At 36.8% G+C, this 26,705-nt stretch overlaps 1 protein-coding gene across 4 annotated transcripts; it reads right to left on the reverse strand.

The window, feature by feature from the left end:
* Window positions 1-253: 253 nt before the first annotated feature.
* On the reverse strand, window positions 254-26,705 carry LOC103448901 (type IV inositol polyphosphate 5-phosphatase 3). 4 transcript variants are annotated; one of them, XM_070822998.1, is made up of 13 exons: window positions 26,465-26,705; window positions 12,318-12,409; window positions 12,116-12,145; window positions 11,784-11,898; window positions 11,474-11,548; window positions 10,979-11,051; window positions 10,744-10,848; window positions 9,549-10,410; window positions 8,328-8,512; window positions 7,672-7,780; window positions 2,015-2,157; window positions 1,339-1,573; window positions 254-850 (listed from the first exon to the last, which is right to left on the reverse strand). In XM_070822998.1, exons 3-13 carry the CDS (start codon window positions 12,143-12,145, stop codon window positions 827-829), a joined length of 1,956 nt encoding a protein of 651 aa, XP_070679099.1. In that variant the 5' UTR covers window positions 12,318-12,409; window positions 26,465-26,705; the 3' UTR covers window positions 254-826. The 4 variants fall into 4 exon arrangements, with proteins under 4 accessions (XP_070679099.1, XP_070679098.1, XP_070679097.1 ...); XM_070822997.1 differs by lacking the exon at window positions 12,318-12,409 and having other exon boundaries at window positions 26,465-26,651; XM_070822996.1 differs by lacking the exon at window positions 26,465-26,705 and having other exon boundaries at window positions 12,116-12,396.

Below are 26,705 nucleotides of genomic sequence, written 5' to 3' on the forward strand. Positions count from 1 at the left end.
TTAGCTAGTAGTTGTTGAGTATGAGTACCCTTGTGAACTTTATTGTGTATAGTTAGGGGGTGTTTTACGCCCAATTCATTCCGTCGCCTCTTCTCAACCCTTTTCGAACTGAGAGGAAACTAACTAAACATACGTGCTTACGAAGATGGAGTATGTTTTATGCCCGATTCACATGTTCCGTCACGTGTGGTGAAATTTTTTGTGGCCAATTTAATCGACTCTCATGTATTATGCGTTCTAGTTAAACTTCATATATGAGCCAATCGACTATTAATTAGTGAGGAATTTGTAATTTGAATACAAACCAGTTATTGAAGATACACATGTATAAATATCCAACTTTACTGTACAACCTACTCTCTACGACTCAACTCGACCCGACTCAATTCAACTCGGCTCAACTCGACCCGACTCAACTCGACTAAATATGCTCTCCGACGAATGCGCAAAATCACCTATAATATTTATATCTAACTGCAACATGCATCACTGTTGAGTGCTGACAAATTAGGGCTCGTTTGGATATGATTTTAAATAACTGAAAGCGTTTTTGGTGAAAATATTTTTGGAACCAAGTAAAAATGCAAGTAAATCCTGGAAAAATACTAAAAGTGCTTCATGGAAGAAGCACATAACTGGTACTTCTTGCAGAAAGCACTTAAAGTGCATTTGGAACCCAAAAACATTTTCTCTAAAAGCGCTTTCAGCCATTTTAAAAGTACATCCAAACGAGCCTTGAATCACGCCAAAGAATGAATGTTCCCTGTAAATGTAAACGTAAGAAATTTCACAAGTTTTACCAACTCCCACCGAATTTTCGCATCCATTAACGCTCCCAATCAGAAATATCCTGCATCAGGAAGCATGTTTAGGAAGTAGGAATGGAATTACAAATGATTTAAGCTATTCACTAAACAAAACCGTATCACAAGACGACTTATGGGCAAGCCGCAAGGACAATTGAGCATTTGAGTAAACTTTGGGGCCGAAAAAAAGGAGGTATTTTTACAATGTAGTAAGTACACATGACGTATTATAACTTGGGAGTTAGCGACATTAAACAAAATGATAGTTGTCGCTCAATCTAGTGCACAAACAAAAGTGACAATGAGGATTGATAGTTCTTAGAAGTAGAGGTACCAAATTGTATATGCAAGGCATTAAACAAAAAACTTGAAGAATGTAACTTGGATCAATTTCAATTGAGAAACACGTCTATCAACACAAATCATGGAAAAAAGGCCGTTGGTTTGGAACCAGGTTGGGTGAGGGGTTGACAGTAGAATTCGAAAATCCAACAAGATATGAATCAAATCAAATGCCTAGGAAAGTACTAACCTGTTCCAATTTTAAGCAGTTCACTCCAACATCAATACCCATATCCATTACGATGTCCTCATTTTCAATCTCGGCATCAGTGAACGTGAGGGCCCGTTGTAGCCTCCTAGGACAAAACACCTCAACCTCAACTGCATATGTGGCAGTCACTGGCCGATGATCAGAAAGTTTAAGTTCAGCCCTTCTATAACTCAGTAACCTCATTGCTCGTCCATATGAAAGAATGCGGTCACACCTGAGAAATACAGTCACACTATGGTCAATTCTGTTCAAGGAACCGATAAAAATAGAAGAAACACCTTATATTGCAACGAACATGAAAATAATTCAAACGCTTGTTAAGACATAAATTCATAAAGAGGACACAAATGTCATTAAACTTCTTTAGAGATATTATTAAAGATATTATGAGACTTCTTTAATATAAATAGGACACAAATGTCGAATGTCATTTCACTCTCTTTGGTTGACAAAGAGGGTTCCTTAAATATTGTATAAATTCTAACACCTATATTACGATAACTAGATAATCATACCAAAATAAAAAATAAAAATCAAATCAGCCTTTACGAAAGAGTGGTCGACATGTATTGTGCAAAGCACTCATTGAAACAAAACAAGTAAAAAAGTAAGTCAACAAATAAAAAACCAGAAATGGAGATGAACAGAGGCCTACCATGCTGGAGTTCGCCTCCCGGTCTTTGCATCCTCCCTATAGTACTTCTCTGAATTGGTCTCATACTTGTACGTTGGTGGAAAATTTAGAACACCCTCTGACCATCCATCAAATGCACGGCCTTTTTTAAGCTGTTTTGCAAGCTGTCAAGATAAACATAAATGTGACTAGTAGCTAAGTTTGGAATCGCACTTAACTTTGTTGAAAAGTAAATTGCTTACTAATTTCATGTTAGTAAATGATTTACTTATCTATTTTATCTTTGTTCTATTGAGTAGCTGTTTTATGTTGTGATAACTTGTGCTCATATGCCAAGTTTATGATCTTAGATCAGGTCTCTTTTCAATGGCTCATATGCTTTGTTCTGCCATGTGTCAAAATCACATTGGCTCATGTAATTGAACGGTTGTGATGACTGATGTAAAAGGAAGGAATGAATATGAATGTAATGTGCTCTCTGTGATGTTGCAGAGTTGCAGTTGTGGAAAACTTTGTCTCTCACTCTCTCTGTCTTTTCAGCTCCCTCTAAAATCCAATTCACATATATATATATATATCAGATAACTAAGAAAACTTAACATGGTATCTAGAGCTCAGGTTCTATCTGGAATCGGGGCGTAAGATCTGTGAGTGCTGTGCTCGGAAATCCAACGTGAAATTTCCGACTCAGTTTTGTCGATTCAAGTCTCAAATGGCTGGATCTGGTGGTAGTGATCTTCGAGCTCCAATATTCAATGGTGACAACTATGAATTCTGGAAGATTCGAATGAGAACTATTTTCAAATCACATGGAATCTGGGATTTAGTTAAAAAGGGGATTGAAATTTCAGAATCGAAGGATAAGAAGATTGGAGATGAAGGTTCATCGGAGTCGGAGAGAGTTTCTCTGAGCGACAAGCTAATGAAGGATGCTAAGGCACTGGGTATAATCCAAGGAGCTGTCTCGGATGACATCTTTCCCAGAATCTCAAACGAAGAAACCTCAAAGGGTGCTTGGGATATCCTACATCAGGAATTTCATGGTGATAAGCAAGTGAGATCCATCAAGTTGCAGGGTCTACGCCGTGATTTCGAGTACACAAGGATGAGGGATGATGAAACTCTGTCTATGTATCTCACTCGTCTTCTCGAGTTGGTAAATCAGATGAAGGGTTATGGGGAAGATTTACCCAGAGAACGATTAGTTCAAAAATTGCTCATAAGCTTAACTAAGGAGTTGGATCCTGTTTGTTATGTAATTGAACAAACCAAGGATATTGAAACTATTGAGGTACAAGAGGTGATTGCAGCATTAAGAGGGTTTGCACAACGTCTTGATAGACATGCTGAGAGTACCATTGAAAGAGCTTTCAGTACTCTGAATCTGAATTCGAAAGGAAATCAACCAAATCTCTCGTTTGGTAATTCTAAACCAAAGAAGGATTGGAAATCAAAAGGGAAGAAATGGGATCCTAAACCTCTGAATCTTGCTAATCGAGGTGGCAAATATGATCAAGGAGGAAAATCTGATCAGTCTAAGGGAAAATGCAAGCATTGTGATAAACTGCACTATGGTGAGTGCTGGTTTAAAAGGAAGCCAAAATGTCATGGATGCAATCGTTTCGGTCATTTCATCAAGGATTGTGATCAACCAAACAAGTCTGGAAAACTTGTAAACTATGCGAATCAGGTAACAGAATCTGCAACCATGTTTTATGCCTGCCATTCTGCTACTATTGGAAAAAGTATGAATATATGGTATGTAGATAGTGCATGTAGCAATCATATGACCTCCCATGAATCCTTGCTTATTGATGTTGACAAGAATGTGAAGTGTAGAGTTAAAATGGGCACTGGAGATTTAGTGCAGTCAATAGGCAAAGGCACATTGGTGATTGAGATGAAAGGTGTGACTAGGTATATTAAAGAAGTTATGATTGTACCTGGATTGGATGAAAACTTATTGAGTGTAGGGCAGATGGTAGAACATGGACATTGGCTTGTGTTTGGTGATTACATGGTTGATATTTATGGAGATAGACAGATGGAAGATCTGATTGCAAGTGTTCCAATGAAAGGGAACAGATGCTTTCCATTAAGTTTGGAATATGTTAATCCTCACATGGCTAATAGAGCAACTGTTGAAGAGTCATCTCAGTTGTGGCATAGAAGATATGGACATCTAAACTACATTAGTTTGATGCTTCTGCAAGAGAAGGAAATGGTGCAGGGCTTACCTAGACTACAAGTTTCTGAGCATGTTTGCTCCGGATGTGCTACAGGAAAGGGTCACAGGGAATCATTTGACAAGGGAAAAGTTTGGAGGGCATCACAACCTCTAGAACTTATTCATTCTGATATATGCGGCCCAATGCAGATAACTACTCTAGGAGGCAACAAGTTCTTTCTCACATTTATTGATGACCACACTAGGATGTGTTGGGTATTTTTCTTGCAACATAAGTCTCAAGTCTTCAACATTTTCAAAAGGTTTAAATCCATGGTTGAGCTACAAAGTGGCTATCAAATCAAGAAACTCAGAAGTGATAGGGGTGGAGAATATACATCTCTAGAGTTTTCAAGGTTCTATGAAGATATGGGATTAGAAAGGCAATTGACTGTTGCCTACTCTCCGCAACAAAATGGTGTTGTAGAGAGAAAGAATAGGACAATAATTGAAATGGCAAGAACTATGATGATTGAAAAGAAGATTCCCTTGAAGTTTTGGGTTGAAGCTGTCAACACAGCTGTGTATCTGCAAAACCGATGTCCAACAAGTGCTCTTAACAACATAACTCCATTTGAGGCATTTAGTGGGAGGAAGCCAGGTGTCAAACATTTGAAGATATTTGGTTCCATGTGTTATATTCACATTCCTTCACAGAAAAGACACAAACTGGAGGAAACTGGTGAGAAGGGAGTATTCGTTGGATATGGAAATTGTGAAAAAGGATATAGAATCTTCAACTTGAGAACTCAAAAGGTTGAACTATCAAGAAGTGTAATCTTTGATGAGAAAGTGATATGGGACTGGAAAACTAATGAATCAGTTCAAGTTCCTAGTTCTTGGAATGATGAAAGAAACTCAAGGATATCTGAATTTGAGCCAGATTCAAGTGATTCATCTCAGTCAATGCAGCCTCTGAGATCACAATCAACTGGAGACCTGCAAGCATCTTAAGAACCTGGTTCACTTGATTCTCCAGTTCCAATCTCTGGAAGTTATGATCATACTCCACAGAAATGGAAGAGTTTGAGTGAAGTATATGCTCAATGCAACATGAGCATCATTGAACCTGAAGATTTCAGTGAGGCAGTCAAAGATGATGCTTGGAAAAAGGCTATGACAGAAGAAATATTGATGATTGAAAAGAATTCCACATGGGAATTAGTTGACAGACCTAGTAGTAAACCTGTTGTGGGTGTGAAGTGGATATACAAAACAAAGTTGAATCTTGATGGCTCCATTCAAAAACACAAGGCAAGACTTGTAGCCAAAGGTTACACACAGAAACCAGGGATTGATTTTAATGAAACCTTTGCTCCAGTGGCAAGGTTAGATACTATTAGAACACTCATTGCACTAGCTGCACAGAAAGGTTGGAAACTGTGGCAATTAGATGTTAAATCAGCCATCCTGAATGGTGTTCTTGAGGAGGAGGTATATGTTGATCAACCTGATGGTTTTGTGATTAAAGGGGCAGAAGACAAGGTTTATAGACTGAGAAAGGCTCTCTATGGTCTAAAACAGGCACCAAGGGCCTGGTACAGTGAAATTGACACATATTTAATTCACTGTGGATTTCACAAAAGCTCAAGTGAAGCAACTTTATATGTGAGAAGCAAGGAAGGTGTTGGCGTCTTGATCGTGTCAATCTATGTTGATGACATTGTGTACACAGGGAGCAATGCAGAAATGATGGAAGAATTCAAAGCTGAAATGATGTGCAAATATGAGATGTCAGATTTGGGTTTACTTCATCACTTTCTTGGAATGGGGGTAACTCAAACTGAAGGGAGTATATTTATACATCAGAAAAAATATGCTCTAACACTTTTGGATAAATTTGGGCTCAAAGATTGCAAACCAGTGAGCACTCCATTGGTTGCAACTGATAAACTGAGAAGAGAAGATGGAAGTGAACCTGCAGATGAGTGTGAATATAGGAAAATAGTTGGAAGTCTTCTGTATTTAACAGCAACTAGACCAGATATTATGTTCTCTGCTAGTGTACTTGCACGATTTATGCACAAGCCTACCAAGAAACATTATGGAGCTGCTAAACGAGTCCTAAGGTACATTCAAGGAACAATTGACTTTGGAATTGAATATTTGAATGGAAAATCTGTCTTGCTGATTGGATATTGCGATAGTGACTGGAGTGGATCTGAGGAGGATATGAAAAGCACCTCAGGGTATGCTTTTTCATTTGGAAGTGGAGCATTCTCATGGGCTTCAGTCAAGCAGCACAGTGTAGCTCTTTCAACTGCAGAAGCAGAGTATGTTAGTGCAGCTGAAGCAACATCTCAGGCCATTTGGCTTAGGTTTGTGCTCAAGGACTTTGGAGAAGAGCAAGCTGCAGCAACAACGTTATTCTGTGACAACACTTCAACTATAGCTATGTCTAAGAATCCTGTGTTTCATCAAAGAACCAAGCATATTGGCAGGAAGTTTCACTTTATTCGGGATGCAATTCAAGAAGGTACCATTGATCTGATTTACTACAAGAGTGAAGAACAAATTGCAGACATCTTTACCAAGGCTCTTCCCAAAGACAGATTCAACAACTTGAGAAGTTTACTGGGTGTGAAATCAGTTAACAATTTAGAAGGGAGTGTTGAAAAGTAAATTGCTTACTAATTTCATGTTAGTAAATGATTTACTTATCTATTTTATCTTTGTTCTATTGAGTAGCTGTTTTATGTTGTGATAACTTGTGCTCATATGCCAAGTTTATGATCTTAGATCAGGTCTCTTTTCAATGGCTCATATGCTTTGTTCTGCCATGTGTCAAAATCACATTGGCTCATGTAATTGAACGGTTGTGATGACTGATGTAAAAGGAAGGAATGAATATGAATGTAATGTGCTCTCTGTGATGTTGCAGAGTTGCAGTTGTGGAAAACTTTGTCTCTCACTCTCTCTGTCTTTTCAGCTCCCTCTAAAATCCAATTCACATATATATCAGATAACTAAGAAAACTTAACAAACTTCACTGAAAGGCTAAAGTTCGATCAATTAAGAAAAAAATTCAGTGGAGGAATCTCACAAAAATATTAAAGTCAAGTCAATAGACTTTTTAAAAGCAGAGATGCTGTACAGTTCAACACACGACTCTTTTAATGGAATGGATAAACCATCAATCATACACATTAGGGTTATATGTTTTAAGATGCTCAAATTATTGGCTTCAGAATTTCGATTTTTCATTTATGAATTTGTTCCGTGTTTCGATCTTGTTACATCTTGCATCTTAAAAAAATCTACAATCCAAACACATTATCTAAAAGACCCAACTGCCTAGAATCAGTAAGCATGAATTAGCGAGCAACAAAAGCAGGCTACATAACATCAGTAAAAATTCTTAGTAAATCAAATGAAAGTTCAAGATATTCAGGGACACATTATAAAAAAAATAAAAACAGCAAACTGTCTTAAGAAAATTACAAAAACATACCTGGTCCTTCTCAACCAACGTGGACCACGCCTTTTGGGAGATAAGATCTCGTGTTTTCTCATATGACAAATTAAGACGATAATTTAGATCACCCAACCAAATTATTCTTCTGCAGGAAAAGGAAATATTTTTATTGTTATTTCTTCAAGAGGGGTAAATATATCCTTAAAACACTATTAAATTGAAGTAATAGTATAGTTGAAAGTTAAACTAATTTTTCACATCGATTAAAGTAGAATGTGAAGCCAAGATTTGCAACTTCCTACACCAGATTAATTTATAACTTACGTAGTTATATAATTTTTCTGACATGAGATCGTAGGATATAAAAACCTCTAGTTGAAAACTATTACATCAAAATATGTTACTGTTATAACTGAATAAAAGTGACCAGAGAATTGTCAGTATCATGCAACTACCTTTCTTTACGATTTCCAAAAGTATGTCCACCATAATTATTCAAAGTCAATGTCATGCAAAGCGCAAACCTTTCTCTCTTCACAAGTATAAAAAAAAATTCCAACATTATTTGATGATTCATGAGCAATATTTTCATCCAGAAAAGATTTCAATTAAGACGACGAAAAAAGAAAAGAAATATGAGAAGACATTATCTCTGAAGAAAGCATATTGTAGTTAAGCAGCAATGTACTTACTCATGGTCATAGATAGTTTTGGGAAGCCCAATACCAGAAAACGAACGAAAGTGAGTTCTCCGATGTATTTCTTGCACATCAGCATTTCTTTTTATTTCATCTGCCTCTTTCTCACCTGCTGTCAGGTGAGTGCACACAAAACAAAAAAGTGTCTGATATACAGACATGCTGACAGATATAGATCCCTGAAAAAATTGAATAACTGTCTAAGAATCAAATAAATGATAAGAAAACTAACCCGACAATTATTAACATTACTCCATAAGGGCACTTTCTAATGTAGAATATGAAGGCATGAAACATGAAGAAACAAGACCTAGCATTGAATTATTTCCGGAATATCTACTACTTTATCCTTATTTGAGCAAAATCAACGAGCAGGCATGCGATGAAAAACGTTTATGACATAGCCATAGAACAAGGGTGGTCGGGATAATGGGAACATTCAAATAGAAGGATTATGAGGAGAGAATAAATAATTAAGGTATAAATTCTAAGACAAGGGTTGCAACAGTAGAAATTAAGGGGAGAGAGTTGTTCAAAAGATAGTTTTGATCACATGTAATATGAACCAGTCTGTTAATAAGTGTATTCCTTGAGACAGTTTTGATCACATGTAATATGAACAGGTCTGTTAACAAAGTGTATTGCTTCAATGAACGAAGAAAATTAAAGGAAGGAAGATATAATAGAGATGGATCATATGGAATAACGAGATAATTAAGGACCTACAGAAATGGACCCTTCAAAAGAGCCTCAACATTAGATGGGTTGGAAATTTCAACGCGTAGGAACATGACAGGATCGTCCAGTGAAGTGGCAAAAAAGTGTTGCAGTGATACCATAATATGGAAACATAAAAAAATTTCTTAAACATTAGAAGTAGACCTAGTAATGATTAATCAACAGAAAATGTACATTTGATATTAATAGCATATTAGATATTAGTTACTACAGGTGGAAGCAAAGTGAGGAAACCACAAAAGCGCTCTAATTTTTACCGATGGTTTGTACAAGTTATCAGCTATGTGAATGAATACGTCATAAGATCCATTCACAGAATTATGTTAGCAGAAAGAAAGAAAAAAACTGTGAGACTATCAAATAGTTACTGACAAAGACAAAAGCATATGTTAACGTTTGTCACCAGTTACAACGCTCATAGTGATGAAAAAAGAATTTAGAAAAACAGAGATAGGAATTTGTATAAGAGAAACACACCTTGTTACCAATGTATCCCATAACACCAACACCAACAGTAGACACCTTAACGTTCTGAATATGTTTACGCAACCCCCTACGAACCCATACAGTTAGGAACACCCCGACCATCTGCTTGCTTACAATCCTTACATAGGATGATCTTCTTTTTCGTTTCATGAGAGATTCAAGATCAACCTCTGCAAGCAATGCTATTTCTGATGGCACATCATTCACAGTTGACTTGACAGAATTGTACGTTTTCAAAGATTTTGGGGATTTGAAAGACTTCATTGTTCGAAAGGAATTCCGTCTTTCTAGTAAGTGCTGAGATAGCAAGTTTAATGGAGGCTCCGGCCAGCTCAAACCAATCCTTTCAGATCCACTAAGCATTCTGGTTAACTTGCCATTAAATTGGACACCAGAAGTTGCTTCATCATCTAATGAACAATCATCTGTCTGAAGGCTATATAACCTATCCAATCTCTTTGCAGGATAACTTTGCCTCAGTAAATCCTGTCCGGTTGGCATGCCTGGTTTGCTATCAGTAAATTCTTGAACTTGAGAACCAATATTCACTATTTCATTTGTGACTGATATACCCTTGCTGTCACCAGAATTTATGGTTTCGTCATCCAATGGATGGACTTCTTCACCAATATCACTATCACTTTCAAGTAGGATCTCCTCTTCTATATCAGGGATATCATCAGCTGGCTTAAACTTTGATGGAGATGGAGGATCACTGAAGGATTTAACCTTGCTCGTTGCAGGTCGAACTCTATCCAGTGTTTCACGAATAATGTTTTCCCACTTAGTAATTGGGCGGCTATCTTCGGCGCCAAAGATATTCCCAGCATTTAATGGTACAATCTCCTGAAGACTGAAAACAAAAAACAAAAAAGTTCACACTTCTAAGATTTACTCTTGACCACGAACAATAGATTCAGATAATACAGATCAAAGTGGTAGAGGGTATTAAAGAGGACAGAATTTTGATCTTACACCAAAGAGTAATAGCAGACACAAATATGACAGATACGGAATCCGATACAAGTGATGCAACTCTATTTTGATAGCACTTGTTTATCTATAATTATCGTATTTTCAGTAGCAGTATCATTCACATGATAAACAGATCATGACAGAAACAGCTTAAGATCCCTAAATGCAAAATCAGTGAATCAAGGAAAAAAATGGAAGGAGAAACGCTTACCCAATCACATAGAAATCAGATGGCTCATTGACATCTAACCAACCATCAATGTCCAGGTCATCGGGTGGAATTTGTCCTCCAACATTCCATGTTGTAGCAAATACTCTGGAAACACCAAAAGTAAGAAAGATCAGAAGTAGTAAGAAAGATCAGAAGTTAAAGGGAAGGCCTGATAAACCACGCAGTAATTGTAGTGAATTATACTTTAACGTCACAAAAAACAATGGGCATCAACCTGAATTCCTTTGTGTTTATATACTGTGTCCTAAGAGTCTCTGACATTCGCCTTCGTGCCCTTGGAAGATCGTCTGCATAACCAAAAAACAAGAAGCAAAATACAATCATGAAAATAATTAGCGAAAAGCAGTATACTGGAACTGGGATATCCCGTAGCACAAAGTAAAATAATACAAGGCACAGGAGACTCAAATCAGAAGTTAGAACACTGGAAATGCATATGACCTTTGAGACTAAACAATGCTACAGAAGATCCAAAAGACATTGATAAAACATCAGAATCAAAATATTCACTACCATCTTCATTGCAAACCTTTAAGCTCAGCACAAAATAGTGGAGTCCTTTTTAACTCAAACAGATGCAGAGAACCGTGTTTTAAGTCATCAGTAATCATCAAAAGCCAAAAAGAAAGCATAAAAACTCGAGGACGGTAAAAAAGAATTGATATTTAAGAAGAATGAAGAATAAAATCCGGTTAAAGCATAATATTACCAATAGCATCATCACTCGCAGTCTCATCTTCTTTGATATCTTTAAACCTCGAATCTCTTCCCCGTTGATAAAACTCTGCAAAACCCATTTTACAGTCAGCCTAAAACCCCAAAAGGGTATTCTAAAAGCACAAAATTGAGCTCAAATTCCACAAGAGATACAGTAAAATTCCCATAATACTCAAACAAAAAAATAACCCATTTTCCAGATTCCAATTTAAACACAAACGCATCATCAGAAAACATAAAAATTGTCTGTACTGGGTTGAAAGAGAAGAAGAAGAAGAAGAAGAAGAAGAAATGACAGCCACCTTGGGTGTCGGAGTCGGCGTCACAGTCGTCTTCGTCCTCCGTGTCGGCGCTGTAATCAGAATCTTTGGCGGAGATGTTGAGCCACTTGCGCATGACGACTCTTGGCCAGAAGAGCTGTATGCAGGACCAATAATCCAAACAACACATGATTTCAGCCCAACTCCTCTGCACATTTCTCTCATTTTTTCCCATGACTAACACCCAACTTAAACGAAATAAAAAACACATGTCCCCTCCTACCCTATCCATGTATATATATATATATATTATATATGTATGTGTGTGTACAGAGAGAGAGAGAGAGAGAGAGAGAGAGAGAGAGAGAGAATACCTGTCGTGGGTTCTTGGAGCGGGGCTTCATCTGAGAATGTGAATGCATGGTCGGAGAACATAACAATTAACAAGAAGAAGAAGAAGAATGAAGTATTCAGGCTTGGAGGAATAAAAAAGTTACTTAAAATTGCGAAAACAGAAGAGATGATCGTAAATGAAGAACAAAGACTAAACCAGCGCCACAACAGTTGGAAAAATACACAGTTGGGAGGTTGGACTCGCAAATTGCCATGATTTGACTTTCAAGTTTTTATATTTGAAAGACAGAACTACCAAGCACTGCTGCCTGGCCCTGCGTGTGCCAACCATCTTTTTTAAAGCATGCATTAATGTTAATGAGATTAAAATGTACAACAAGTCTTGCGGCTCTATCTTGTAACTTGTAAGTGTCACCAAACCAATATAATTACATGCGTACAAAAGTAGGATTGTGAGAGGAGAGAGAGAGAGCAAATTGTATAAAGAACCCATCACATTTGTTTCCACCCAAAATCCAAATCCAAAATCCAATCCATTGGTTTCCTTGTGGCCTCTCCCCTTGTTCCTGTCCATTGGTTTCATTTTGGTCCCTTTTAGTTGAATCGACTAATAACATTTGACCTTCTAGACTAAGAGAAGAGAACCCACCCGGAAAAGAATCCGGCGAGGATCTGGAGGATTCAGAAATCATGTTCGCTTATCGTAGATCGTACAGTTAGAAATTATTTAAAATTTAAAATTAAATATAAATAATATCTAACAAAAACACAATATACGATGAATATACATGATTTCTGAATCCCCGAATTTCCAGAAAAAGGATCCGTCCAGTATCCTTTCCCAACCCACCTATCTACACAAATTGAAAGATAATAATATAAAAAAGAAAATGATTTTTGCAGGCTCCGTTTTTCTTTGTGCATATCTTTATTTAATTTTGTTCTTTAATATTTTTTTCTAATTTATCAATCTATTAATAATTGTCTTGTGTTGACCAGTTAATTAGTGCGGTGCCACCAAAACCAAATGATGGCATTGGCAGCACAATAGCACATGCCGCCGGCCGACCAAGTCCTTGTGGCTTACATATTACATAACCAAAATAACGAGGGAATTGTTATTAACACTCTAAAATTTTTATTTTACGCTCTAAATTTTCTATATTTAAAAAGAAAAATACACTTGTGAAGAGTGTAGAATGAGATTTTTGGAGTATCAATAACACTTCTCATTAACAAGGTTCTAAAAAACGCTAGGCGCTAGTCGGGCGGCGGACAGGAGCCTAGCGCCTAGGCGGCTAGGCGGCCTAGACGAATTTATGTAAATTTATTATATATCTTGTAAATAAGTGTCTATTTACACCTAAAAACAAACTATACTTCTATGGATACTAACATAATCATAAAATGCAAAAATAAAAGTAAAAAAAATACACAAAGTATATACATCCAAAATAACAGAACCCAAAAAAACCTTGTATATTTAGTTATTTACAAAGAAAACCCTAACGTAAAGATGATAAAAGATTTGACAAACTCCTAGATGTTTTGTTTAATTTATTATATATTCTCAATCCATTATTTATTAAAAAGTAATTTCTTTCCAAAAAAAAATAATAATTTCCTTTATTAATTGAATCATTTCTGATTCTGACACCCAAACTCATTAACACCCATTTACTTTTCTTTATGTGTCAATTCCAAAGTCCCATCCCTTCTCTTCACTTCTCCCTACCCAAGCCCATTTACTCTCATCTCCTTTTTCTTTAAGCCGTCAATTCCAAAGTCTCCAATCTCCATTCCCTCTCTTCGCTTCTCCCTGGTTTAAGCAAGCCTTGCCCAGTTACCCTTTCCCTACAGTATCGTCCTGTCATCGACCAAACAAGCCTTCATCTTCATCAAAACGCAGATCCCGACCAACCCAACTCAAAAATCAACTGAATTGTGTAGGTCAGTGTAGTGGTGATTCCCGACGTCGATGGTTTCAAGAAGTTCCAGACAGCTCTCTCTCTCTCTCTCTTCTTTCAACAACAAAATTGCAGATCTTTTTCTCCTTCCTCAACAGATCACTCTGTTGTCGTTAGTACAAAGAGTTTTTTTTTTTTGGTTACAAAACAAAGAGGCCGCCGAGGCCGCCTAGCCCGCGTTGCTTGCCCAACGACCGCCTAGCTCGCCCAACGGCCGCTTAGATACCGATTTATAGCTCTTCCGATTTGTTGAACGATTTCATAATAATCGCGGCGGAGGCCCGTCGTCCAGCGCCTAGCCGTTGCCTAGGTGGCCGCCTAGCCCGCGTTTTAGAACACTACCCATTAATGAAATGATTGGAGCATATTCGGTACTCTACTTGAATCCAACTTTTTAAATTCAAAAACAATTTTCAAGTTTTAGGCCTTAAAAACTTGTATGGTAGGACTATTTTCAAAAACTGAATTCAAGACTAATTTAAAAATGTAGTCTATTATCTAAAAACATAAAAAATTAGTTTTTAGAGTTTTTAAATTTAAACTCATTCATTTCTTTTCTCTCCCTCGTCCCCTCTCACTTTAAATATATCTCCCTTTTTTCTTCTTTCTCTCTCCTCTTTTTTTTATTTTTACCTTTTTTTGCCTCTCCTCCAATCCCTTCTCTTCATTATCTTGGTTCTTTCTCTCACTCATCTTTCTCTTTATCTTGTCCAATCCTCTCTCTTCCTTTTCTTTCATTCGATCATCTTTTACTTTCTTTTCTCCACTTTCCTTTTTCTCCCTCTCGTGCGACCCCTTCTTTTTAGATCTCTTTGTCTAGTTTAAATTGAAAGATTTAAAAAATTTAAATCGCAAACCAATCAAGTTTTTGAGTTTAAAAAAAAAATTGTTTTCAAGAAATGTTCTTAAGAAATGTTTTGAGAAATGATAAAAAATTTCAAATAGGATACCAAATAGGGCGTTAGATTTCTGTTGATGATTTTTCAAGTACATCCAGCAATGTAGAAGAAATATAAAATATTATGCCAAATCACTTTGCAAAAGTCATTATTTGTCTATAAATTTGAGGAGTCGTAGAGAAAACAGATCGCAATTTTCTATTTGATACTTTGTTATGTTATGCAATGTACCATGTATGGTAGACTGTTCTGGTGGTTAGGTCAACCGTCAATCTTTAACCGAATTCCACAATGAAATGATGAAGAAGGCAAAGAAATATTTTCTAACTATTGATTACCAATAAAGTTCTTCTTGTGCCGTTTTTTCTACACATTAAATTTGTTTATACATCTAAAATTTTGTGTTCAATTTCACGTCTTAATATCATTTGTCTTAAAAACTTAGGATGATTTGGCAAAAAAAAAAGCTTAGGATGATTCGATGATTCGTGTGTTGATTCAAAAAGCACTTGCACAAAATCTTCATTGTTCAAATTTCTCATATGTTTTGCCGTAAAGAGGATGAGGTAGCAACTGACTGTCTGCTTTTAGGTTGTACACTTTGCCAACGAGATATGGTTTGAGAAACCTCTTGACTTTATTTAGGGTTCGAAACTCGTCACGAAAATGGATTTTTGAAATAATCATATATTTTTTTGGTCCAATTCCGAACTGAAAATTTCAAGATCTTGAAAAATATTGAAACTTATTTTGGTTTCTGGTCAGTTCAATAAAGTGTGTTGGTGGTGATGACTGAAATTTGGTGACGACAATGATTGATTTGTAGTTGTGGTAGCGAGAGGAAGGATGGAAGGAAGAATATGCTAAATTGAGAGAATGAGGGAGAGAAAGAGAGAAAGAAAGGATCTGCATAATTGGGAGGGTTTTATATTAAAATGATGATGAGAGACCGAGCAGATCGTGGTGCTGTGGTGCCTCGTGGTGTGACATAGAGATGGAGATGAAGGGCGGAGATGGAGGTCATAAGGCCATGGTGGTAGTTTGTTGGATGTCGGGGATGAAGATAAAGGGCAGAGATGGGGACAGATGAAAAGAGACTCGATTTGCAATTGTGGTGGCATGTAGGTTGTCATACGAAAGAGAGATGGTGGACATGGAGTTCGCGGGCTATGTGGTGGTTTGGTGGATGGCGAAGATGAGATGGATGGTAGAGATGGAGAGAGATGGAGAAGAGACTTGATCTACGGTTGAAATGAATGGAACGAAGTGAATGTCGGCTAGGGTTTTTAAAGGTATGCTAAGTTGAATAATTAATAGTTATTAGATAACATATAAGGGCGTGTTTGTTTGGCCTCGCTAACCTTCACTGCACTGGACTAGCTTAGCCAGGATTACTAGTCCGTGTTTGGTGCAAGCACGGACTAAGTTTAATGGGATTAAGTTGGACTCGTGTGCATCACTAAGGCCATCTCTAACCAAATGAGGGCCAGATGACTCCCTTTAGCCATCCAAGAAATTAATATTTTAGAACAGTGTCAAGCCATATTTCTTACCATCTTCAACCAAAGGGGCCAAAGGGCCATAGGCAAAACGTAGCCTTGTGACAAAAAACCCATGGGCCAAACATAATTTATTATTTTAATTGAATTAATATGGTTACTTAAATTAAATTACCTCAATAATTTTTCGAGATGTAATCTCAATAATTTTTCGGATAGGATTTCGAGTTACACGTGTCACTAAAGTGAGTATCTCTCTAGATTTCTTATCGATATGTAATCTCAATAATTTTTCGGATAGGATTTTGAGTGCCACATGTCAATATGTGAGTAACTCTCCAGATTTCTTGTTGATATGTAATCTTAATAATTTTTCGGATAGGATTTTGAGTGCCACGTGTCGAGATGTAATTGGTTTTGCGAATTTTAGATAGGATTTTTATCTGTGTGGCACTTTTTATCTTTAGCTTCCAATGTCCATAAATAGTGTGGATATTGGGCTATAATTCACACACCTTCATCTTTTCCCTCTCCAATATCTCTTTCAATTCAAGTTTGCAATGAATTCCAACTTTGGATCCTCTTCGCATTTCAAATGGGGGTTCTCATCCAATTCTGAATTGGAAGATAAATGGGCACATATGAGATGAGAAGATGAGGAGTCCGATGAAGAAGATGAAGCATGGCGCAACACAACATATATGGCAACAATGGCTGGGGTCATAGTGTGTGAGCCAACTGAAGAACAGCCTCAATAGGGTGGCTCCGTTGTTGGTTGTTCTTATAAACCACGAAATAGAGAGATGGCGAATGAGACTCTAATGAATAACTACTTCAACCCTAACTTGATGTACACAAAATAGGATTTTAAACGTCACTTCCGGATGAGGCGTCATGTTTTCGAGCGTTTACTTTATCATGTCCAACATGTCAATCTTTACTTATGACAGAAGCTGGACAGAGCATGCCACTATGGTTTCTTACCTCATTCAAAGGTTATTATTGCACTCTGAATGCTTGCCTATGCCTCCCTAGCTGATGCGATGTATGATATGGTATGTCTGAGTCTACATGCCTTGATAATCTTGCTGAATTTTGTCACACAGTTATTCAGATTTACAAAGAGGAGTACCTCTGTGAACCAAATCAAGCAGATCTGGATCGGCTCATTCGCAAAGCTGAAGACCGTGGCTTTCCAGGCTTGATAGGGTCATTCGATTGTATGGATTGGCAGTGGAAGAACTATTCCACTGGATGGCAATGAGGCTTTAGCAGAAGATTGAGAAAGCCAACTATTATGTTAGAGGCGGTTGCATCATTTGACACATAGATCTGACATGCTTTCTTTGAAGCCCTAGGATCCTAAAATGACATTACAGTACTTGGGCATTCATCCCTCTTCAATAACCCGATGGAGGGTAAATCACCTTAACTTGACTGCTACATCAACGAGCATTAGTACAATATGAGGTATTACTTGGCAGATGACATACCGAAAAGGTGGTTTACTTGACTACTACATCAACGGGCAAGTGTCCCAATGGTTCAAATCCAATGGTAACCTAGCGTCAACATGAATTTAACTAGTCGTTGCTAGTTGGCGTCATGCTGACTCCAGGTAGCGGTTGGACTTGAACCATTGGGCTGGCCCGGGGCTGGTTGGTTGGTTGGTTCGGGCTAGCAAGTTGGCCTGATTGAACAATTTTGGCATGGTAGGGCCCATGAGCCCTTTGACAAGCCCTCGATTGGAGACGGTTTTCGTGTCATTTCCGGCTATTTTTAGCCCTATGGCCATCTGGCCAAATCGGTTAGAGATGGCCTAAGTGGTCTTAGTCTCCCCCCCCCAAATGATTGTTAATCCTGTTTCCAACTTCCGCACGCATGCGTCTTCGTTTGCAACTATCCCTGCCCATGCCCATATCTAGCCCCACCCACCACCTAAATCTAAAAAATAAGGCTTGCCATCTGCAATTCCGATCCCCACCCATGCGTAGACGTAGACCCCTGCCTAAATCTCAAATCCAATGAGGGAAACCATATCAAAGAGAGTGTCAACATCAACAAACCATCTAACAAAAAAATAAAAATCTCATTGTTTTCAGCAGAGTAGCGACAACTTTGTGAAATCGTTGTCGAATACCTACAGAAACCAAGTATTTGAATCTCGATTCCCTCTTGTGATTCTTATTTTCTTTGCGCTACGCTGCACTACTCGTCCCCTTGATTTTCTTCGTCGGTCGTGGCCTCCACACTTCCAGTTCATGCTAAATGGTGGTCCAGCCTGTCTCACAGTCACAGTCTGAAAATTATTTTTGTCTGGTGCGAAGAAAGAAAGGAAGGTGGAGATAGGGGAGAGTATGTTTGGTGCGAATTGCGAAGAAAGAAAGGAAATGTGGAGAGAGAGAGAGAATTAGAAAGTGTGAAAATATCTGGATTTAAAAAATAATTTAATTCGTGGTAGCCCGGTATTGCACCAAACGTTCCATTATTCTTATACTACTTAGTCCATGCCAAGCCAATCACGTTTAGTCCCTAAAACTAGTCCAATCCGAAATAGTCCGGTACAACAAACACATCATAAATATATTAGTTACGTTTCAATATCACAAGTTAAAAGTTGGCTCGGTGGTTAAGACCTTTGATCTTCTAAGGGAGATCATTGATCTAAGTTTCTCTAGCCTGGTTAAGACCTTCGACGTTGGCACCTCTGTCGAAAAAGGTGAGGGGAGGTTGAAGAAGTGTATTGGTTTGGGGAGGCCATGAAGGACTATATGTGTGAGGAGGTCGGATGTGTGAGAAGTTGTGAGTGGGTGTTTTTTTGTGCGTCTTTGATGTTTAGTTGTATCGTCTCATATGGCAAGTGATGTTATACAATCAACATCCAATCAAATATATTCATTAATTGACGGTAACATGCATATATCATTTGTCACATGAGATCATATATCAATTTGGTACCAAAATGTGATATTCCTAACAATTTTGTAATATGATGATATGTAGTATATACACAAAATTTATTTGAAAGGATCCTCCACAAGAGTCCTAAATAAGACCAAGTCCAACCCTTTCCTTTTGGTTGGGAAAATGGGGCAATTATTGCCCAAAAAATAGAAAACCTAACTACAGCCCAAGACAAACAATTGGGCAACCATTGGGCCCTACACTATTGGACTGCCCAACTAGGCTATCCTAGCCCGATTTGCGCCTGTACCATCTGACGTCATGTTGACATCAGCACGATGTCAACCACTATCAAAAGCCCACGCAAACGAGCAATAACAGAACTTGGCCAGTTAAGGGGCCACTATTATGTTGTTGCATCTTTCCATTAGCAAAGCCCGTTATGTTCACCGTAACTATGCTCGCTGTAGCGCTACTACACGAGGAGGACTTAGATTTGGTGTGGATGAGGACGGTCTGCCATTGTTGATGAGAGAGAGAAAGATAGTTTTAGAGTGAGAATCGAGTTTAGAGAATTGTAGTGAGACAATACGGAGAACGAGATTTGATTTGGGTTTCGAGAGGGAGAAGGGAGGAAGAGTGCGATGGAGAACAGTTGGAAATAGGAGGAATGAGATGGAGAAATGAGGGAGATAAAGATAAGGGAGACAAAAAATGGTTCCTGATTTGTAAAAAAAAAAAAAAAAAAAAAAAAAAAAAAATTAGTAATAGATAATTATTATTATTTTTTTTTATAATAATAGCCTGGGTTCATTTGACGAAGTTCTAAGGAGATAATTGTCTATTGCATAATTAGCTGACAATTGCCTTGAGGGGTAGAACTGCTCTAAGAGCAACCCCACCCCAAATAGATTAGTCGGACAAATGGGTGATTCTTGCCCAAAACTAGAAGAAAGTGCTTTAGCCCATTCATATTAGTCAGGCAACTAAGTGGGCCTCAGCTCGCTCGACTGGTCCATCATGCAATTTTAGCCCAAGCTTTTACCCGAGTGGTTTGACGTCAGCATAACATCATCTACGGAAGCCGACGAACAAGACCACAAAAGAGAAGGCGGGGGTCGCGACAAAGCAAAAGAAAAGGTAGAAAAGCAATTTCGGCGATGCTCTTTAAGCTGCCAAGAAGTTGAAAACAGTTGGAGTATAATTCCAAGAGGAAGTGGTGGCCAAGAGCTCGGAGTCGGAATTAGAATCATGATTTCGTCAATTTCAACGACAAAGGCGGTGAAAGGAGTTGAAGGGGAGGAAGAGGAAGATAGAAGAGGGTGGGCGCCAAGAGCTCAGAATATTTGGAGGAAGATCAAGAAGAAGAAGCCAAGCTAGTACAGAGCTCAGAGAGAGCATGGAGAAGAAGGATGAGAAAAATGGGAGATGACTCTTTCGAGTGAAAGGAAGAAGGTTGTAGAAAATAACATAATTAATTAACATTATCTTTTATTAATTTTAAAAAATATAATTTCTTAATAAAAATTGTCTAGATAATTCATTTTTACGGGGTGGTGATGTACTTAGGCAATTATTGTTCACTAAGGGCATTTCCACCCTTAAAAGCTTCCCTAGGCTATAAACAACTCAATCCCCTATGAACAATAACTGTCTTTAGTGAACAATAACTATCTTTAGTGAACAATAACTGCCCTAAGTGCAACTCCACTCCTGAACTGAATAGCCTATAAATTCGTATTAAGATATTATTTTTTTACAAAATAATAAAAATAATTTTATTTTTAATTTTGGATAATAATAAAAGATTGGTTGAAAGTATTTGAAAATATTGGAATGTGGTAAGGTGGAATAATATGTTACATATTTATAGGAAAAAAATATTTTTTTTGTATTTTTAATTTTTTTAATTTTTTTTAATTTTTTAATAGTGGATGACGTCATCATTATTTCAGCCTTACGTCACTGCCCCTAGGCATTGAGCCTATCGCAAAAATTGGGCTCCTCTAGAACCTAGTGGATTGGTGTGGGTAGAAGGCCTTTTTTTGTTGGGGGCGGGGGAGGGGGCAAGGGGATTTTGTGGCCTATCCCCTAAGGATTTGAATGCGGTGGACTTGCTCTAAGGTAATAATTGCATGTTGCCCAATTACCTGAGCAAGTATTGCCTTAAGAGTATGTCTACCAGTTGGTGGAGGCAATGTCAATTGAAGGGCAAGGGCAATTTTATTTTCACTCTAAATAGTAATTGCATTTGTGCAAGTCAACCAGTTTGGAAGGAGGAAGGAAAAGAGCAAATGTGATTACTATTCACAAACATATTTTTTTTTAATTTTTAAATTTTTTCGTCGTCTTATTCCTACATATCATTATTGCCGTAGATTTTTGGGTAATTCTAAACATTTAATTTGCAAGTGTGTTCAACTTTGTAAGATTTTTAAAGTGTGAACTTTGTAAGTTTTTTTTTAACTTTTTGATAGTTTTATGAATTTTTAACTTTTTAGAGTTGGATTAATACTAGTTGTTAAATTTTTGAAGTTTTTTGTTGAAATCAAAGGCTCAAAAAGAGCCACGTGGGTGGTGAACTGGGAGAGCTGGTGAGAGCACTTCGACCCCTAAAAAGCCCATTGGGCAATTGACAATTCAATTCCTCAAGTGAATAGTAATTGTCTTTAATGAATAATAACTGTCCAAGTGCATATACACTTCTAAACTAAATGACCCAAGCAATTCGTATTAAAATATTATTTTTATAAAATAATAACAAATAATTTTAATTTTATTTTTAATTTTGGATAAAAATAAAAAATTGTTTGAAAGTATTTGAAATATTGAAATGTGATGTGAGGTGGAAGAACATAGTTAGGTATTTATAGAAAAGAATTATAATTTTTTATTATATTTTAAATTAATTTATTATTATATTTTTATAGTTTTTGTATTTTAATTAATCTTTTATAATATTTATTATTTTTATAATTGTTTAACAGTGGCGGACATCACCATGACGTCAGCCTTGCATCATTGCTCCGGGGGCTGGGCCAATCAATTATCCATTGGGTGAGCAACTGGGCTCAGTGAATTGGACGGGCTGGTGAGCAACTGGGCTCAATGAATTGGACGGGCTGGAGTGGTTTTTTTTTGGGGAGGGGGGATGGGATTAAATCAACTAACCCCTACAGATATTTGTTGGGCTAGAAGTGCTCTGAATAGCTTACGGGTTTGACAAATTTGGGCTTCACGTGAGGGGGGCCCCTGTTTGCTAGGCTTCAAGCAGGGCGCAAGCCCTTTCAATTGTTGAAGGCGCATCTGCCCTTGAAATTGTCGAAAGGGCAGCTACCCTTACAACTGCCTTGAACCCACCTACGGGGTGGTTTGGGAGTGAGGTGCTTAAAAAAAAAATACCCATGAAAAAAAACTGTGAGGGTTTTAGGTGTTTGGTAAACTAAAAAAAAAGGCTTATTTTGGAAGTTGCTGTGAGAATAAGCTGAAATCAAAGGAAAAAGCTGAAGTTGTTATTTGCAGCTTTGGAAAACTGACTTTTTTTTTCAAAGCACACGGAGCTACAGTGCTCATTTAATGAAAAGACCCACTATCAGACTGCTTTTTTTTTTCTTTCCAAAAGCACTTTTACAAAAAAGTTTACCAAACACTCTGCTGATTTATTTCACAGCCGCTTCACAGCACAGCCGCTTATTCTCACAACAACTTTTTTTCAAAGCACAACAATACCAAACCAGCCCTACCTCCCGTTTTATGGACTATTAAAGGAGTCTTTTTTTTTGGGTGAAGAACAACTTAACCTAATTGCCCGACTGGTAAAAATACTCAAAAGGGTGGAGTTGATTTAAGAGAGTTCATCTAAAATTATGGGCAAACAAACAGATGTACAAGCGGAGCCACACAACTACATTTTCGGATACACACAAAGTTCCCAATGGGTGAAGCACAAAGTACAAGTCGGTAAAAGTCGTTTGTCACTTTGCCAAAATTAGAAGGAACCCCATCATCTTATCCACACAAAAAGGAAAACGTGTGATTTTTCATGAGGTCCATACCTACCCAGCTACCCTAGAGATGAAAGGAAGAAGGAAAGATTACGTTAGCTTGTCAAATGTTGTAAGTTAGTGGAACAAAAGAAATGGGAACATAGTTGTCATTGTATAGTTTGGATAGTTTTAAGTTGTGTATCGAATTGATGGGCATTCAATTAGTATTAGAGTTTAATGATACTTTTTTTTACTTCTAAGTAAGAGGTATCAAAGTTTGTTTATGTATATAACAAATTCACAACTAAATTATTACAAAGGTGCTTTTCACGCCCTTTTTTATCACTATCCTATTGTGTAATCTAAATCTATATCGACTAGAGAAAAAGAAAAAGTAGACATGTCCAATATTTAATGTATAAAACTTACTCTTGTCAAATTTACACCATTATGACAATAGTATAATATAAATCAAATTTACAATGCCTAATTTTTATATATATATATACACATCACAAATCACCGTGGAAAGCAGTGTTGATATATAGTTTTGTTCATCGAATAGTAATTTTTTCTCGTCAATTTATTCATTGGAGTTAATGCGTTTTATAAAAGAAAATAATTAATAATACCTAGTATAAGAACAAGGAGTAAAGACTAAGTTCTGGTCCGAAATCAAAGATTCAATGAATCCTCCCGTGGGAAAGGGCAACACAGTTTCATGCTACTAAACCAGAATTTAAAACAACCAACATGGACCTACCCTGGTTTTTTGGTTTGGCATTTTTTTTGTTTTTTCTGTTCCTCAGACTCGGACCCCCCGAATTATAAAAAACACAAAAGTAGTTTCATGGTCTAAATCAAAATACCCCTGAAACAAAAAGGAGATCGAAGTGTTTTATAGAAAATTTATAATTGTTTAGGTTTTTTTTTAATTTTATTTTACTACAAGAATATTTTCTTTAGGAAGCTCATATTTTTAAGGTAAAAAATATTTCATTAATAAAATAGAATGAGAAACATCATCGATCAAGAATATAGTTCATAACTACAAATGTAGTATAAAAAAAATACAACACCTACCCTACATACGCACATTAAACAAAATAAAAAGATACACTCATTGAAAATGCTAAGCTTTAGTGGAGTATTTACCACTACACTTACCCAATATAATTTTTGAATGAGGATCCTCTCCGGATCCTCATTGTGAGGATCCTGGGGATTTTCCAATCACATTCGTTCATTATACATTGTACGGCCAGTTTTCGTTAGATATTATTTATATTTAATTTTAAATAAAAAATTTACAATGATTTCTGGCCGCACAATATACGATGAACGAATGTGATTAGAGGATCGCTGGGATCCTCACAAAGAAAATCCGGAGAGGATCCTCATTCTATACTTTTTCACCCTCTGTGTCCTTTTTTTTCTCCCACCAACATCGCATACTAATGTATAAGCTTTTTTTTTTTTTTCACAAAAATTGTCAGGCCTATTTCTTGCATGACCTGTTAAGAAAAAAAAAAAAAAGGATTCGGGTGAACCCGTTGATGAGTCGGATCGTTATTGGATTACACGTTAACGAATCGGGTCACCCGTTAAGATAACGGGTATGACATGTAAACGACACAACATGTTAACGAGTCGGGTCATTATCGAGTCACCTGTTAAGATAATGAATTTAATACGACACGATCCGTTAAGACACGATAAAGACGACCCTTTTGCCAAGTCTAAAAAATTGTACTCCCTCTAATACTCTTAATTACCAATTGACCATAAGCTTTTTGCTATATATATCAAGTTGATCACTATTCACAGTTTGGTGATTATAAATGACGACAAATAAAATCCACTAATTAAACATATTGTATTAAGAGAGTGGTCCATGATCATGATGTGTCATGAGTGAGCAGAGCAACAAGTAAATCATGATTTCTTTGTCAAAGAAGGCACCGTGGCTATTGATGCAACTCAACTGGTTTATATTCATGCTAATCAAGGTGGGTGTGGGGTGAGGGAGAGTTAGGATCCTTTAATCTCTTTATAATATGGTGAGGACAGATTACAATTCTTGCATTTTCATTTAGGTGAAATCATGCGCGTTGGACTTAAATTTAGTTGGGATAATAATAATATATTGGTTCAAAACTTAAAGATACATAAAAAATAGGTGATGAAAATGAAGCAATATCTATATATAACTATTTACGTCTTTGTCCAAAGAAAAATAAATATTTTAAGTTGTCACACATTCACTAATTCTCACAAAATTTGGGAGATCTGGTCTAGCGAACATATTATAAACAGAAACAAGAAACTTAATTGTCTAAATTAAACAAATTAAAAAGAGACCAAGTCTTAGAATAAATATATTATTGTACTATAAAAAGGAACAAACTAGAATTTTTCTTCCCCCGCTGATAATAAAACAAACTTCTATGTGATTAATTTTCTTCCGTAAAAAAAATAGCAGATTTTCAAAGTGCAAGAATTTTTCCACTGCATTTTGACTGGTTGCACTCATTCATTTGGTCTGTGCTTTGATTATGCTTTGTTTACTCAATTATCAAAGTTTAAAAAAAAAAATTAAGAAGGAGTGTATAAATGAAGATAAAGTCGGAAATAATATATAAGTCATTGATTGATCTGGATTCATCAACCAATTGCGGTGAGTGAGATAGAAAACAAAAACCCTTGGCTAAGAAAAAAGAGATAATACATAATATATATTTATATACACAACATAGATGAATATATGTGATGAGGAAATTCTTTTGCTTGATTTGTTTTATGTTTCCCTTTCATGTTCCCGATAGAATTATTAAAGTCTTCTGTTTCCAAAAGAAAAAAAAAAATGCTCTAAAAGCTCTTTGAACTTACAAATTTACAAAAATCCCATAAAACACACGAACTAGCTGAGAAATCCACAATCCACAAACAGAATGTATTACATGTTTCTGCTTACATTAACATGATTGAACTGCTATACATATCTAGTTCACTAGCTGTATGGCTATATATATGTACTGAAACAAGTAACATGCATGCATCTGAAACAGAAAGGAAGAGAGAGACACAGAGATCGAGATAAAAATACAGACATACCTTTGGTTTCATAATATATACTCTTTTTCTACTGCTTCAGCTCTTCAGATGATGAGAAGACTCTTCTCCCCAATATCCACAGAAAAGAAGGCAATTCAGCTGTTGTTGTTTTGGTAGATGAGTGTAGGTGTTTAGGAGAGGTAGCTAAAGTTCCTCTTTTATCTAAAAGGAAGGTCTTTCTTTCTCTGCAGATGGATATGGCTTTTTCTCGGCGTAATTGTGTTTCTTTTAGAGAGAGAGA

Source organism: Malus domestica, chromosome 05 (genome assembly GCF_042453785.1).
Source record: "Malus domestica chromosome 05, GDT2T_hap1".
Lineage (NCBI taxonomy): Eukaryota > Viridiplantae > Streptophyta > Magnoliopsida > Rosales > Rosaceae > Malus > Malus domestica.